General features: G+C 35.2%; 1 protein-coding gene across 2 annotated transcripts in view; it reads left to right on the forward strand.

Annotated features, from left to right (window-relative positions):
• LOC145690131 (sec1 family domain-containing protein 2-like) overlaps positions 1–17,628 on the forward strand; it is a 42,458-nt gene that overhangs the window by 23,599 nt on the left and 1,231 nt on the right. For both annotated transcript variants that reach the window (XM_081764716.1, XM_081764717.1), the window contains exons 7-11: positions 803–1,067; positions 2,901–3,029; positions 6,149–6,344; positions 11,169–11,268; positions 13,224–13,379. In XM_081764716.1, the coding sequence (XP_081620842.1) occupies positions 803–1,067; positions 2,901–3,029; positions 6,149–6,344; positions 11,169–11,268; positions 13,224–13,379 (846 nt within the window). The remainder of the gene's footprint in view (positions 1–802; positions 1,068–2,900; positions 3,030–6,148; positions 6,345–11,168; positions 11,269–13,223; positions 13,380–17,628) is intronic.

The raw sequence follows: 17,628 nt of genomic DNA on the forward strand, positions 1-17,628 counted from the left end.
TGTTTGTTTTTAGTTTAACGTCCTACAATTATGCTCCAAGGCTAAGGGGGTACAATATGAACGAAAATATGGAATGAAGAAAGTGGGAGGAAATGGGAGCACCGCGAGAAAATTTTCATACACGGTGTTTGTCCATCACAGATATGAACTTGACGAGAGGTGCAATCGAACAAGAGATCCACACACTAGGAAGGAGCGAGCAACTGCTGCTTATATATATATATATATATAATATGTGTGTGTATCACGCACACATAGTAAAATACTAGTGTTCAAGAACTAGTCCATTCTTTCTGTATGTAGTGTTCAAGCATTGTCCATTCCTTCGGCATAATAGTATTCAAGAACTGATCCATCCCATCTGAATGTAATTTTCCATCTGTGAGTTGAAGACAACTTCATAATGTGAATTTTTCAGCAGCTTACGTTAACAAAGATAATGATCATTCGTTGATAGAGTTCGTCGCTGTCTACACCACTATAGATACTTACAGATAAATTCTCTAATAATTTGAGTAAGTATCCAAAATTGTATTTGAGCTACATAGTCTGTTGCTGTTTGTCAAAGTACGTCTTCCAAGCCTGACACTAACTAGGACTTTCAATATGCGGAAACATGTTTTCAGAATTATGAGTACCTAGTAATTTTATGCAGAAAACAATAGCAGACAATGTGAAAATCATGGAAGATACTGCACATAGGTATTTAGTTTAAGCGAAATAAATGCTAGTAATCTTATAGTAATCTCTAGTAACGTCTTATTTCTTAACCTAAGTAGGAAATACACTTTACTTCTAATAGGGCCTCTGTGGACGATATTGCGTTAGCACCAGGCTGCTTGGCCCACCCCGAAGAAGAGCCATGTAATGAGATAATGGAATGGCTATTTACGAAGAAACAAAAAGATATTTTACTTTGTATATATCGACATATAGTAACAATATTATCTGAAAAAAGTCCTCAAGATGTTCGAATGCCAAGAATCACACCGGATGTCATTGAAAAGCACGTGGCCAATTTCCAAAACTATCCAGACATTCTTAAAGACCATTCGGGCTTGGTTGAGGTAAGATTTCCCTTTCAGGTGTTGCTTATAAATAGTGTAGAAACACTTTTAATTTACGTGTTCGTTAAGTTGTTTTACTTGGATAAGAGGGTATGAATTTAGAAATCTTTCCAGCATATGAAATGAAAGTATGTCCATCTGCAGCTAATGTTGCATTTAAAATCTGAGAACTACTTTGAAGAAGTATTATGAACCATATATAATCAATTCTAATCTAAGTAATAGATTTTCATAGATCTCACCTACATACTTTTCACTGTTAAACAACGGGTCTTTTCGATCTACTTTTATTGCAGCTTTCTCTTCCATTTTATTTACCTGTTTTTTTTTTTCTTTACATCCTGTTTATTAAATATTCTTTCACCGAAGAGTACGAGATAATAATAAATATTAAAAGACGAAAATATTGGCAATTGAAACAAAATAACTGTAATAACTATACTAGGGGGAAAATGTAATAGTATGATATATGATGAAGGGCTCCGACCGGCCAGATGGCGGACGTTCAAATGGTTAGGTTGCGTTCGGTTGCGTTCATACCGAGCGCAAGTTTCAGTGTTGTTTTCTTGAGTATCTTCGCTATCTTTTAACCCAACTTTTAAATAAATTTAATAAATGCCGTATTTAAACGATTGACTGATTCCCATAGTATTATTTTTAGAGGCTAGTTTTGAAGTCACATTAGACGTACAGCGCTGATACTATAGTCTTTGCTACTGCCTACTGCTATCTAGAAACAGGTTGGCAGTATCATGTTGAAAAAACACAGGAGTTTGGGTACCAAATACTATTCGATATCCTGCTTAACAGCCTCATACATTTGGAAGCATCTCCCAGCTAAGAACTGTTACAGAAATCGAAAACAAATGATAATCAGTGCCACTATGTCTGTGATTTGAGGTGGGTGAGTTAGGACTTTCCAACCAAATTTCTTGATTTTTTGCTATGCTTTGTGAGGCACATGGCATTGTAGAGCAGAAGGACCCTTTTTCTGTTGACGAGTACAAACAGCGTAACTCCAGCGCCTGAGTTGAGTATAGAAGACAGACTTGCGACGATATTGTCTTATCAAGAAGCTCGTAATGAATTACATCCACCCACCAAATGCACAACACGTTTTGCCATGCAGATCGAACTTTGCAGTTGTTTTCGGCTTGTCACACGTGCTCATTATGTCATTTACTCGTGGACTAGTGATTGAACATGTACTTTTCATCACCTGTAATGATCTAATTCATAAAGGGATCCTTTTGGTATCTTGATGGACAAACGAATGCATTTTGTGATCCTCCATCAAAGCATGCAAAACCCATTTCAAACCCTGTTTGCCTTTTCCATTACATGGAATATCGGAAAACTATTGCGGGATTTATGCTTGAGCCTGTGATTTCAACTATTTGTCTTTTGTGAATTGGTTTTTATTATAACTCCAAACAGCACTTGATCAAGATGGGAAGGTTGTCCGAACCTTGATGTCTCCTGTAGAGAGAGATCACTACTTTAAAATTTTTTTTAAACAACCTCTGGCATACTGATAATTTTCTTTCTTTCTTCTTCTTCTTTTTTTTCGTTGTATTTCGAAGTGCGAAAATATTTGCGTCGGTGTGTTATGTGTTGATGATGCAGAGTGTCGAGAAAAATATTTGTCAAATGTTTTACTTGCTCAATTTGTAGTACATTTTCTGCACTTTGTAATATTTGATGCCTATACGAAATTTTCAGACCTTAATACTCACATTCTAGTAATATAATAGTTTATAGCAGTTAGAGTGCACAACGAAACATGTACAATTAATAAGTAGCTTAATGTGTTTCTTTCTTTCCTCATTACAGCAAGCATTAGCTATCGTGCAAACGTTGAAAAGTCCTGCTTCTGGAGAAATGGAAGTTCTGGAAGGAATTGAGAAAGTTTTGCTTCAAAATTTCGGTGCTGTTGGTAATGGAACAGGTATTTTGGCACAGGTATACGAACATAACAATGAAACAACAAAGAAACAAATTTCTTTGTTTTTTAATTGTGTTAAGGTGCAATTTTACATACCTTTATTTGAAATTCTAGAATGGGTCGTAATGAAAGTAATGATCTAATTCTATATGAGTTAATGTTCAGTTACAGTGTATCACTTTAATTTTGGCTACAAATACTGTACTTGTTACGACTTGCAGTATTTTTGTATATTCATTAACAGTTGTATAACAGTGCTTATCAAACGTAGACACATCTAGGTTCAGTAATTAGTTGTAATCATGGTGTTTCTTTCACGAAGTTAATTCTAGATCGCGCTATGTTGGACAAACATTTTGTGCTTTTTTTTTTTTTTTTTTTTTTTTTTAATCCTCTCTATTTGACTTTTTATTGAATTTCTCATCTTGGTTAATTTTTATAGTGAAACCTCTGAATAACGAACATCAATGAGACATGATTATTAGACCATAAATGAGAAATGTCCACAGAGAGGTTACACAAATTTAGATTGCTCAGAGCTCATGCGATAATTGTATGCAGTATATTGTAAATACATCAGTTATAAATATAGGCTAATATTGAAATACACTATACTCTTACTATAAAGTATTAAAAGAATCGCTGGGGAATGTATATATATGGTCGTGTGCTGCAAAATATTGCATGTGTGATCATATTATTTTCAGGTATACGTAAAAATCTCTTAATTTACATGCTAACTGTAGCTACTACAAGTAAAATTAACGCAAGAAGAATGTTATTATTATTAAATACTGAAAATGTAGGGAGATGTTTGTAGAGATGATGTAGAGATATGTTTTATCTTCAGCTAAAACAAAAATTAAACTTCAAGTGAGTTTTGAGTTATATCTCATTAATAATACTGTATTATCAGTTACACATTGATCATGGCCAATACTATCATTCTGACACAGGACTATTTCTATTTCACAACATTTATTTAGTGGTCTTTTGCTACATACCTTCACTGTTAGTGGATACGGAAACACTATTTTAACAAGGAAGGCTTTAGTTCTGAGTACAGTATTCCAAATCCTCAGAAAACTCAAAGTACTATCTACCAAATTACGACCTCAATGCTAAAGTTACTCTTTTTACCGCACACAAGAAGAAGAAGAAGAAGAAGAAAGAATGCACGTATTAAACAGTTCAAGAAGAAATCTGGAGGACTTCATGACTAAGCAAACAGTGGTGTTTGTGAAATACGTGGTGTGATTGGAAAGTTTTAAGACAGTTAACAACACTGTTCAGGAGGAGTAGATATAATCGCCCATTAGCAGGGAAGCGGTGTCTTGGTGTGTCCTTGAAACATCTTGAAACATGCACCGTGATATCTTTATTCAGTACGTCGTAGCAACCAGTTGAGTGCGGGCGTGTGTGTGTGTGTGTGTCTTGGCGGAGTTTTAAGTGCGCAAAATGGATGAAAAATTGGAACAATGCGTTTGTGTGAAATTTTGTTTTAAAACTGAGAAATCTTCTTCGGAGACTTACGAACTCTTAAAAACAGCTTTTGGAGACAAATGTCTGAGCCGATCAAACGTGTTTATCTGCTTTCTTAGATTCAAAGATGGCCGCGAATCAGTAGAGGATGACCCCCGGTCTGGCTGGCCTTTAACATCAAAAACTAACGAAAACATTGCGAAAGTTGGCGGTTTAGTGCGCTCGAACCGTATACTTACAATTAGGGAAATAGCTGAAGACCTGAATTTAAGTTTCTATGCTGTTCAATCAATTTTAACTGATGATTTGAACATGCGTCGAGTGTCCGTGAAATTCATTCCAAAAGTGTTGTCACTCGTGCAGAAACAACACAGACTTGAAGTGTCCCAAGAACTGTTTAATCGAGCCGAAATTGATTCAGATTTCTTGAATAGGGTAATAACAGGTAATGAATCATGGGTTTATGGGTATGACCCAGAAACAAAGGCCCAATCTTCTCAGTGGAAGAGCCCAGATTCACCAAGACTAAAGAACGCGCGACAAAGTCGGTCGAATGTGAAGACAATGTTGGTGTTTTTTTCCATTCTAAGGGTATCGTGCATCATGAATTTGCCCCTAGGAGGCAGACAGTCAATCAGGAATACTACAAAAGTGTCCTTCAGCGTCTGCGCGAAAATGTGCGGCGGGAAAGGCCTGCCCTGTAGAAAGAAAAGAATTGGATTCTCCACCACGACAATGCACCAGCGCATTGTGCGTTCTCGATCCAGGAATTTCTGGCCAAATTCAACATTCCTATGCTTCTGCAACCCTCGTATTCCCCAGATTTGGCCCCGGCCGACTTCTACCTCTTGCTAAATTAAAATTGTCATTGAAAGGGAAGATATTTGACTCAATTGAGGACATTCAAGCAAATAGGGAGAGAGTGCTTCACACCATCACGGAAAATAATTTTCAGGAATGCTTCCAGAAGTGGAAACACCGTTGGAATCTGTGTGTTCATTTAGCAAGAGACTACTTTGAAGGAGATCCATCACAATAGCCTGTAAGTACTGCCATTTTTAAATTACAAGCCCAGTCTTAAAACTTTCCAATCACACCTCGTATGTAGTAGGAAAGTAATAAACCTTGATGAAATAAGAACTGAAGCTTTCCTGGTATCGTGATGAATATAGCTGTTCTCGAACAATCAGCCAAGTGAGGTCCTACGTCGTCCAACGTTTCAAGAACGGTCTTCAATTCAGCCAAACATTTCTTCCCCTCATAGGAAGAATACATACGCAAAACAACCAATCAGGGTTTGCCAACCAACCCAGTCAACCAGCCAATCGCAATTGAGGCCATAGACACGCTGATTGGACGTCGCCATTGACCAGTCAAACTCCGCCCCTTCTTGCCAACACCTGTATAATAAAGGCTTCTGTTTTTGTTGGTCTCTCATACTTTATCCTGAAGACAAGAGTAGAGAAATGTCGGTTCTCGAAACGTTGGACGACGTAGAATTCACCTGGCTGATTGCCCGAGAATAGCTATATTCTAATTTTGACGAATCATGCAAGTAACAGTATTCACTTTTGTATGTAAATTAGTGAGTTAATATGCAATCATTAAGGTGGCCCATGTAATTACAATGGAATGCTCGATTTCATACTTTCAGGTTACGCAGCTTGTGAGAACCCGACATGATAGAGGTCTAAAGATCAGCAATCTGATAAGCTTACTGGTGTATTTGTATTCTCTTTGTGGGAGTGACATTAAATTCAATTCTGATGAAGAGAAAGAGTTAGAATCAACTGTGACAGAGGCACTCGCAGAGGATATGGACTCTTTGGAAGATAATTTTAAAGTTTTGGGTAAGTAGTCAATTAAGCACGTATGTTGTATATCTATCGATTCTTTACAATTTTTTTATCTGGAAATTTTATCTGTTTATTTTATTCTATTTTTAAGGATTTACTTTACCAAAATTTCTTTACATATTTATCATTTATGTCCGCTTGTCCATCCGTCCGAGAGACAAAATTTCTCACGAACTACGTAATGGATCATCATCAATTTTAACCAGTTTATGAATCGATTAGCTGGTTGATTTAGAGTTTTGCGTCCTTTTCATTACCAAGACTGTATGAGACGTGTACCTACAGCTAAACATGGAATCCAAACTACATGAGCTCCAACTAGTTAAAAACCGAATTCGTTGATGTATGTAATATTCAAACCGGAAGTAGTAGAAATCAACTATTCCCGTTTCAAACGTCAATCAGTATAGAATAAAAACGATAATAGATAGCGAGAAACAATTTCTTGCAATCGATTAAGCGTCTCAAGATACATGTCATCTCTATCCTTAACTTTCTAGTGAAACCGGAGGTGATATAAATCCACTACAGCTTTCGGTTTCAGTATTGTTCTACATAGAGCAAAAACGATGCGAAATAGCGAGAAGTGTTTTTTTTAGATTTAGCTTTATATAAATAGGTAATATCTTTTCTCTTAGCCCTTTTTCAAACCGGAATTGGCAAAAATCAACCACTTCTAGTTTTAACGTTGATTGCTGTAGAGTAAAAACTGACATAACGAGGAACGGTTTTCGGCAATCAATTGAGCGTCCCAAGAATACATTTGATCTCCACTCTAACCTCTGGAAGTGGTAGAAATTTATTATCACTTCTGGTTTCAATATTGAGAAAATATCACGACATAAAAACCATATGATGTACACTCAGTTCCAAAATTACTGTCGCATGTCTATAAATATGTTGTTGTAGAAATATAATTTGATGACGAATTCGCCCGGTATTTCTTACAATATTAGTAAGTGTATAATCGGCAAAGACATGTATGTGGCAAATTTCATGTCAAAAGAGCAGTAAATAAGAATAATGATACGAAAATAAAACTTTCTTGTCCATTTAGCAACATTTTGTTTTACTCATTCTAATTTTCGTATTTATAATTCTTTTCCTATAAAATTTACTACAAACATACATTTCCCGATTATACACATAGTATCAGTATTAAAAGTACCCTGCAAAATCATTATCAAATTATATTCTTATGAGAAGACAGTTATAGATATGTGACAATCATTTTGGACATGAGTGTACATGTGACCCCTTACTACTTTTTTTTTTTTTTTTTTTTTAAGTTCCTTGTCAAAACAAAGGCTATATGAGAATGAAATCTGAACCGCATGTACTCGTTTGGTAATTGGATCTAAGTTTCCAGAATAAAATAGAGAAAACGCTAAGAAGTTAGCCATGATCCAATTCTGATTTTTTTCTTTTCCAATTTTCCTGTTTCTTTTTTTCATATTATCATCAAATGGTTACATCAGGAGTTTTTAACTTTCTGACATTCACTGACCAGCAAAAGAAAGAGAAAAATTTTCGAAAGGGAAATTTATGAAAAACCAAGGTACCCTTTTTAAGTTGTTCTTAGCTCGAGATGGTCTTGCACGTAAATTAATATAAAAGTTTTAAGTCTGAAGGTGAAGTATAATGTTACTTTTGAAAATAGCTTCCTGGTAATTCAAAATACTTTGCTCATCGATGTTCAAGTGCTTGTATGCCACTGCTTGGAAAAAAAAAAAAAAAAAAAAAATCTTGAAGTTCGGGAACAGTTGAAACTCAGAAAGTACTATATCGGGCGAATAAGAGAAATGAAGGACCAATTCAAAGACGCAGTCGGAATTGTGGCATTGTTTTGATTGAAAAAGATGCCTTTCGTCAAGGTTCTCTCGATGCTTCTGCCGAATATAATCACGTGTCAGGAGAAGGAGATCTGCATAATAATCCCCATTTACTATTTTTCCTAAGAAAGATAATCTACCATCACTATCCTCTCCTAATCCCAGAAAAAAAGGAAAAAAAAATATTTCTATCACTTTTCTGTTGAAGGCCTTCTTTGTAGTTGGGGATGAGGTATGTTTCCACTGATTAGAACTTTGTTTAGACTCTGGTTATAAATGGTGGAGACATGTCTCATCTGCTGTTACGAATAGAGTTGGAAAAGAATCTGGATTTGCCCGCAAAAGGTGAAGATTATCCCTTGCAATGTTGCGCCTGGTAATTTTTTGGCCAGAGGTTAAAAGTTGGGTACGAATCTCACTGAAACTTTTCTTATTTCCAGTTGCTGGGTGATAATTCTGTTAACGCTTGCAGTTGACAAGCTCTGTCTTCCCAGCAATCTGCCTTGTGTCGATCAGCTGTCATTTGTTACACTTTCATGGATTTTGTCAATATTTTCTTGGGCGAGTGCTTCAACAGGCCTTCGTAGTATCATCCTCAATACTGTTTCTTCGTCTCTAAATTCAGCTGCCTATTTCTTCACTGCTATAAGGAGTACTATCGCCTAATCTAGTAACCATATCAGTGTGGTTATCCTTCTTATGGAAATATTCAGTAACAGTTCTTCCCTTCACTTTCTCCATTTGGTAAAATGTTGCTTACTCTACTGTCTTTCTTTATCTGCAAAAATGCAGAGAAAGAAGATGAGTTTGGATTTTAATGTTTCTGCAGCTTCTGATGTTGGAGTGAATCGCATGAAGTCACTTTTAGCTGAACTTGTTCAAAATAATTGGTTAGATGACAATAGGGCATGAGGCAGTGAAACGATTTGAAGATGTTAAAGTACTCTTGATTTTGTCTCACGAAAATTCAAATCTAGAAAAGATTTTCAGTCAATGCACAATGCAGATAATTTAAGTAGCACTCAGACTTCTGTACGATTCAGTATCTTCGCATGGTCTTGAGAAATTATTCATAAGGAAATCCAGGGTTCATTATGCACGAAATGCTCGTACGCGTTTTGCAGAAGCAACAAATTGACGACGAGAGGAAAAGAAACAAAATTAAGCTAAAGAAAGGAAAATAAATATCATTCTAAGAACGAGCTTGAAACCAAGAAGACAAAATATTCGAAGATATCTTAGTATTGAGAGAATAAAGGGTTTGGAGAAGTGAAATGAATTACATAATACTATTGATTTTTTTCTAAAGATATGTTGTTAATATACTACACCCAGTTTTATGTATATACATTCCCTCTTTGTCGATAAGTGTCTTACTGTGACTTTTTCTTTTCGTATATGACGGAACTTTGAAGTTAACAGATTCAAATCTCAGGGAAGATGTTTAATTACTTGCTTTGTGCAGACACTTTTATTAGGTGTTTTGTAATTTCATAATAAAATACGTTGTATTTGTTTTATATTATTCATTGTTTTAGTTGATATGGGAAGTCTCTATGACTAATTACATATCAGGGAAAATTAAAATACAAGTTCTGAAAAACTGGGAAAAATGCGGGAATTCTTTTCCATGATTTTTGTCGTCACCTTGAATCGGATTCATTTACGTGAAATAGTACAAATTTAACTTCTATACCTGTACCGTCGTCACTTCAGATATCCTTGGTGATTCGTTGATGTTTTATAACATCACAAATGTTCAGTATTCCAAAAAGTATTTTGATCTCTTGTACGTCATATGCTCTGGCACCACTGCCTTTGGTTCAAGCGTGTGGTCTTACTTGTCTGGTCTATCACATCACCTGTAAATAAACAGCTACATATCTGTATACTGTTTCCAAATTTTACGCTATTTGTTTTACACTAGATTGTCCTATTCTGCATCTTGTGTTTGGAATTTTTATACCAGATCTTGCCATACTTACCTTTATACACTTGGGATCGTAGGGCGAAAGGAATGCCGTCTTCAAGACATTTTTGAGGTAAGATTGGTTCGCCTTCCGATATTGCTTGCAGATCAGTTTCTGCTCTCTGTGTTGATTTGGAATCATTATTGCTATTTTCCAAGTGGTCATCATATGAGAAAAGGTGTTTTTTCCCACGATTTATTTACATGAAGCTTCTGAACTCGGCTCCACATCTGTATGTGTGTATCAATATACAAATGATTAATGAGGGTTTATGGTGGCTCAGTGGTAGAGAGTTCACCTCTGATGCATGGGGTCCCTGGTTCGATGCCAGCTCGTGCCAAGTGAACTTTGTGGTGGACAAACATCGTGTGCGTGGGTTTCTTCGGAGTATTCCTGTTTCCTCCCACTTTCTTCATTCCACCAATTCATTCATTTCTCATCATCACCGTCTCCTTTAGCCTACCCGGCATAACCGTGGGCACGTAAAACTCACAGATTTTAAAGATTTATGCAAATAATTAGGAAATTTTCCCCAGACAACAATATCTTTTCAACCATTTGCAACTGTTTAACTAAACAAAGTACAAAAATGAAACATATGATATCAGGTAGCAGACGATTCCACTTGCAAATAAATGAGTTCCTCATGTGTTGAAAAAGTAACCTGTCATATAATAGCTACATGTATTACGACCTTGAAAAAAAAAAAAAGTTACCTTGCGCACACCCACAAAAGTTAATTTAAGTTCCATTCCCGATTCAGCAACCCAAAATGAAAATAAGTAAATAAAATAATTTTTAAGAACTAAAGAAATTATACTCATTTCATCGAAATATTCTATTTTGAAAAATTGTTTTACAGTATAATAGCCCTAAAATCTAATCGACTTGACTGGAAAAATAATTTCGCAAAATGTAGGTCTTGTACCGGCTGTTGAAGAACACTATTGTTAATTAACAGAACAGCTAGAATATCCTAGGTGAAAACTGATAATATTTTGTTTCTTTCTTTCTAGTGCAGAGTAACAGTGGAGAATCAAGATCCGAAAGAATCCAAAGGCTGTTTGATGTACTTCACAGTATTTCTAAAGCAAGGAAACCCATGTCCAAGTACAGGTAATATAAAAATATAGTAATCGAATTGCATTAATGCATACTAAAGTACTAGTAACACCGATCTAATAGTTAGATTTCTCTTATTAATTCGAACGTAAAATAATAGCTTCGCTCATAGGCTATATGACCTTGTAAATGACATTGAGTCCCGATATTTGTTTACCTGTCCTTATCATGTGTAGCTTGTGAGAAGTTATCTGTTGTCAAAAGGTATCTACTGGTAGGAAAAGGGCGAGGGAAATTGTTCATTCAAAAATTTCGTTAATTTTCTTTGTTTTCATAAAATTCCCCGAATTTTCATTTTATTATTATTATTATTATTATTATTATTATTATTAACACAAGTAAGCTGAATTCCCTGACTTTACTGGATTTCCAGGTCGGTAAAGAACCGTGATATACTGTATACATATATATTTGTCTGAAAGTCTATTTTAAATTCATTCCTAAGCTTGTGTTGTATCTATTAGTTTGAAACGAAACTTGCGTGTAAATAAAAGTAAAATATTTAAAAAATAAAACAGACATACCTCATCTAGAGTAAAAAGCGAAATCAAACTTTTAGTTGCAGTTGATTTAGTTCACTTCTGTTCAGTGATAAATACCAAACCAAAGAATATTAAAAGTACTTTTAATTAAGTTTGACCAAATTTAACATTGTTTTAACGCCGTTCTTATTTTGGCAGTTACTATATACAAGGCGGTTCTCTCTCTCTCTCTCTCTCTCTCTCTCTCTCTCTCTCTCTTTTTTTTTTTTTTTTTTTTAAATTTATTATTTTCAGAATATTTGAGAATTGTAGGTTCCTGGACTTCTCTTTTTGATTTATCCGGCTATTTCATAGAATAAATTAATTTGTTTTGCAAAACTTCTCTATCTACACACAACACACACTCACAATATACATACTTGTATATGCATGGTAGATTAGGAACCCTAGTCGGGAAAAACATAACTGATTTTTTACATTATATATAGACCTAGAAACTTGTAAATTGTGACCTGGGGAACCTAGAAAAGTCAGGGAATTCGTGCTCGCGAAATAAGTAGAAGCCCTGTTAGTTTACATAGAAGAACCGTTAAATCTGCAATTCTTTCATAAATAAATTGCTGAAAGAAAAAAAATCTACATAAACAATCAAGTCATCAAGAGGTCTTTTTCAATTTTAGAATCCTAGCACTAAAAATACACGATATGACTAAGTGATTGCTCTACATGTGAGTGAGTACCTGGTGAACAGGACTACAGAATAAATATTTTAAACCGCACAAGTCTGTGAACGCAATAAATAAAGTGATCCACTTATCTCTGTAACAATGGAATGCGTCGGCAGGAATTCCGAAGTGTTAGGAACTACTAGCTTCATGGTTCCTAATATTCGGAATAACAAATGTTGTGATGTGTTTTTTCTTCACGCTTTGGATGACTATTTTTATTTTTTTTTTCTTTCTTATTTTGATAAGGAATAATTTCGTCAAGTTCGTCGATATAATTCATTAACACCCTTTATATCCTGTCTGAGCTTGTGATAATATACTTAAATAGAGCAAGCCTAATTCATAATTTTGTGCTTCAGCTGTATTGTGTTTTCTGTTATTTTCTAAAATATGAAAGCAACTGGGGAAGAGTAAGTAGCCCCTTATTTTATTTATACATACTCTGTGAATGTGAAAATTATATGTCTCAAAATGAACGAAGGTGATTCTTAGTTATAGATTGCACTGAATTATCTAATATCTATGATATACTTTAAAAGATTCTTAAGACTCAATTTATTATGCAAACGTTCAACTTTTTGTAAAAAGTAAGATCTCTCTCAAAGTTTTATTTTAAATGTTTCTGGGTTACAATGTTATATAAGTTAACAGGAAGACAGTTAATATACTGGTATCGGTATACGTATTACGTTGCTTAAAACTAGAAGAAGGCGCTTATATTTAAAAAAAATTGTTCTAGGTGTCTGTATCAACAAGATGGACCAGTACAAGCGAGTTACTACAAAAGTTTGCTTCATCGTATTGTATCTGATATGTTAGATACTTCTAAGCCAGAACTTCCTGATATTACATGCAAATCTGGTGGACTTAAAGATCTTCTCAAATCAGGATTCAGGTATGTAGTAATGTAGATTCTAAATAAGGTGTAACAGGCAAATGAAGAGAAAAATTGGATTTGTCTTCTGTCCTTCAGTCAAGTTCGACGTATAAGATATAGAATGTTTTATCTGTATTAATGTCTTTCCCCTCCGGTGCTTGGGGTCCCTGGTTCGATCCCAGCTGGCGCCATGTGGACTTTGTGGTGGACAAACACCGTGCTCGTGGGTTTTCTCGAGGTTCTTCCGTTTCCTCCCACTTTCTACATTTCACTCATTTCTCATTATCACCGTCTCCTTTAGCCTAACCGGCATAAGCGTGGGACGTAAAACTTAAAAATTTCATTTCATTTTTCATTTTTTAAAAGTTCGGGGGGGGGGGCACGGTGGCACAGCGGTAGAGCTCTTACTTCTGGTGTTCGATCCCCAGCCAAGTTAGTCTATGGTGGACGACATCGTATCCATAGGTTTTCTCGGGATACTATCGTTTCCTCCCACATTATTATTTCACTAATTCTTCCATCATCTATCACTTGCCTTAATCATCCCTCTCGCTTAGCCTAATGGGAACAATCGTGGGACGTTAAACTGAAATATTACATTTCATTTAAAAGCTGAGTATGTTAAACAACAGATCACAGTTTGACGTTATCTCATTCGCACATTTAAGATCCAAGAGACCTGGTTTTTTTTAATTCTAAATATATTTATGACACTGTAAAATATATACATTTCTGTGTCAGAACAGACTTAGTTAAGTGTTAATGATAGATCCAAATGTTCCCTGGCTGCGGATGTGGGTAGTGCTCTACGTTTTCAAATTTTGTTAGAGTAACACAAGAAGTGAAAACAATTTTAGGTACATGAAATTCGTTTGTGCTGCCTTTTACGAGACTAGCTCGTTTCACTAACAAGCGTTAAAGCACTAACAGTTGCTTAATAATAACTAATCATTAGCTATGTTAAACACATGCGCCATCTTTGCTTTCTTTTTGTAGCTAATTGATTGATATGAGAAATTATTATTATTATTATTGAAATTATTTTTGTTTTCTTTGAAGTGAACTGGAATTTTAATAGTTTAATTTTACAAATTTCTTCTTCAGATCTATTTAAAATAGCTCGTATTTCGTGAAAATAAATTTGTTTTATACAGTCTAAATATTTAATAGTCAATATAACAATATAGATCGCGAGCAGTGATGCTCATGTTGCTTCTTAAAGAGCTATAATGTTACGTTTTGTTATGACTTTACGTCCACAAATATTTCGTGATGTAAAAAAAATATTTTTGTAAGCTAAAATAAATTTTCAGCGAAATAGGTGAGTTTTAAAGCATAATTATACAGGGCGAACTTGAAAGATGTGCACAAGCGTTGGAAGGTGATTCGTGACATCAAAAGAAGACAAAAGTCCTCCTCTTACATGTTCTCGAATTCCGCGTCATGTACAGTCATGTCCAAAATTATTGTCGCATGTCTATATGTTGTTGTAGGAATATAATTTGATAACGAATTCGCCGTATTTCTTATAATGTTAGTATGTACATAATCGGCAAAGACATTTTGTGTGGCAAATTTCATGTCAAAAGAGCAGTAAATAAGAACAATAAAACGAGTATAAAACCTTCTTGCCCATTTAGCAACATTCTGTTTTACTTACTTTAATTTTCGTGTTTGTAATTCTTTTCCTATGAAATTTACCACAAGTATACATTTCCCGATTATACACATAGTATTAAAAGTACCCTGCAAAATCTTTATCAAATTGGACAGGGTTGCCAACTTGAAATAAACAATCGAATCCTGAAACGGAACAGAAAGATATGCACAAACTGCGGGAAGTGATTCGCGAAATCAAAACTAGTTAAATGTGACTATGAACGTCAGCAAAATGGCACATTAGGCAGTTGCACAGCCAGAGATAGTTTGTGTACATCTTTCAGGTTCACCCTGTATGTTTTTAAAAACATTCCTTATTTTATGAACATTCTTTATAAAATATTCACGAATAATGAAACGTTAACAGGCATATTCTATATGCTAAATGCGATAAATACGTAGGCATGACAAACGTAACATCAAGATGAGGATCAAGGAAGCACGGAAAGCAAAAATAATGACATACAAATTGTACGTTATAATTGATTAATTAGCTGTTTAATGGGACGTCATCAGTGAGACCATTAAAAAAAGATTTATTTCAACATAAGCATAAAAGAAACATGATCAATGTGTACTTAAATGAAAACTACAAATAGAAAGAAATCGTTTCACGTAAGAACCAATAACCTATCACTGAGTACATATCAGAGTACTCTTAATTATCAATTGGTACAATATCATAGCTAATTTTAAAATAAATAATTAAGACTAACTTTCTTTTAGATCTTGCTAGTAATAAAAAGTTCAAGACCTGAAAAGTACGCGATAGTTACCTGTATGAACTAGAGTTCAATTTTTTCCGGGATTTTCGTTTGCAACTCAGGTGTCTTACTAAGGAAGGTCGCGGGGTATTACTCAGACTTCATGTTGATACTATGCTCAATCGACTCATTTTTACATATGAAACAATTATGCAAACGGAGAAATCCTCGATCGCAAGCGTGTGTGAATTAGAGACGAATGTTAGAAGGTCAAAATTGAAGAGATTTTGTAGAAAGTTTGAAGTAACCATTTGTGAAGATGGATTCTTCATTTGGGTATTGGGAAGGGGGTGAAAGGTAATGGTGTCTTACATCTTGCAAATTGCCTCCTGTTTGGCACACTTGGTCGATAAGTTAATAAAGTGTATTTGTTACCCGTATTTGACTGTATTGTCATTCAAATATCATTTTCCTGTGTGGCCACCTTCAAATTGAAAAGTAACATTTGTCTTCGAAATGCTTTGCCAGACGTGCGTCTTGTTATTCATAATTAATTGTGTGATAATTCTATATTGTGATGTTCTTTATAGGTGGGAGCGAGACAAATATTTTCTCAAAAGACTCTGTCACTAATGTGTTGTTTTGCCCGGATCAACTGTCCAGCAAAAATTTTGCACTTTGCGCACCACAAAATAGTATCATATGTGGAAATCAAAAATCAGTTTATTGTTGAAATTAAGTTAAAACAAATAAGTTATCCACCACAGGCTGGCAGTGACATTCAATGCGAATATCAGTTTACACCACCGGCATTTCATTTGTAGTCAATCGCACGAAATTGGCGCTTCAAACAGATTGCGCAGCGCCAGAACGGCCGGCCGCAAAACTATTCGAGCGGTATCCCGAACCCTATCGGTCTATGCTTATGCATTGCGGAAGACGGTATTTCAATACATCATCGCTTGCCATTTCTTTTACTTTTTTTTCTTTCTTTTCAGTGAATTGAAATGCCGATTATGGGAAAATATTGGGCAAACTCCAGGGAATATTTGTAGATGTTCAGCTACAAAATAAGCCGAAATTTAAAAAAATAAAAAAGATTAGCGGGAATATGCGCTCAAAGCTGTGAACAAGCTGGTTTTTATTCTGTTGAAAACTGATGTTTGTATACATCGTCGCTAGCCGATTGTTCGTTTTTTGGACACATTTATCGCCGAACATCGCAAAATATACCCAGAAGTTTGGTCATTAGTTTCTAACAATCGTCAAAATCCGTTGAAAATTTTTTTAAAAAAATTCTGGCGATGAGATAGTGAAACACCGTCTTCCACAGTGCATAAGCAGAGGCCGACCGGGTTCAGAGTCCCGTTCACGTTATTCCGCGGCCAAGCGTTTTGGAGACAAATGTCGTCGTTCAATTTGAAGGTGGCCACACAGGAAAGTGACATTTGGATGACAATACAGCCGAATAGAGGTGGAAAATACATTTTATCAGCCTATCGACTTGACGTGCCAAAGAGAAGTCAATTTGAAGTTGTTAAGACTTACTCTTCACCTCTTCCCTAATAAGTGCCCTTATCTTTCAAAATGCGTACGTTTTGAGCTCACCACTGTGCTGGGCACCCAAGAAAACCATCCAATTCCAGAAATGAAGCGTGTATTAAAGAAAAAAAAATCTATTTAATTTTGAACTTTTAACACTCGTAATTCAAACATGCTTGCGATCGAGGATTTCTCCAGTTGCGTAATTGTTTTATATGTAAAAACAAGTCGATTGAGCATAGTATCAATATGAAGTCAGAGTAACACCCCGCAACCTTCCCTAGTAAGACACCTGAGTTGCAAATGAAAATCCTGGAAAGAATTGAACTTTAGTTCATATAGGTATCTATTGTGTACTTTTC

Source organism: Thermobia domestica, chromosome 7 (genome assembly GCF_964235325.1).
Source record: "Thermobia domestica chromosome 7, izTheDome1.hap1.1, whole genome shotgun sequence".
In the NCBI taxonomy this organism is placed as follows: domain Eukaryota; kingdom Metazoa; phylum Arthropoda; class Insecta; order Zygentoma; family Lepismatidae; genus Thermobia; species Thermobia domestica.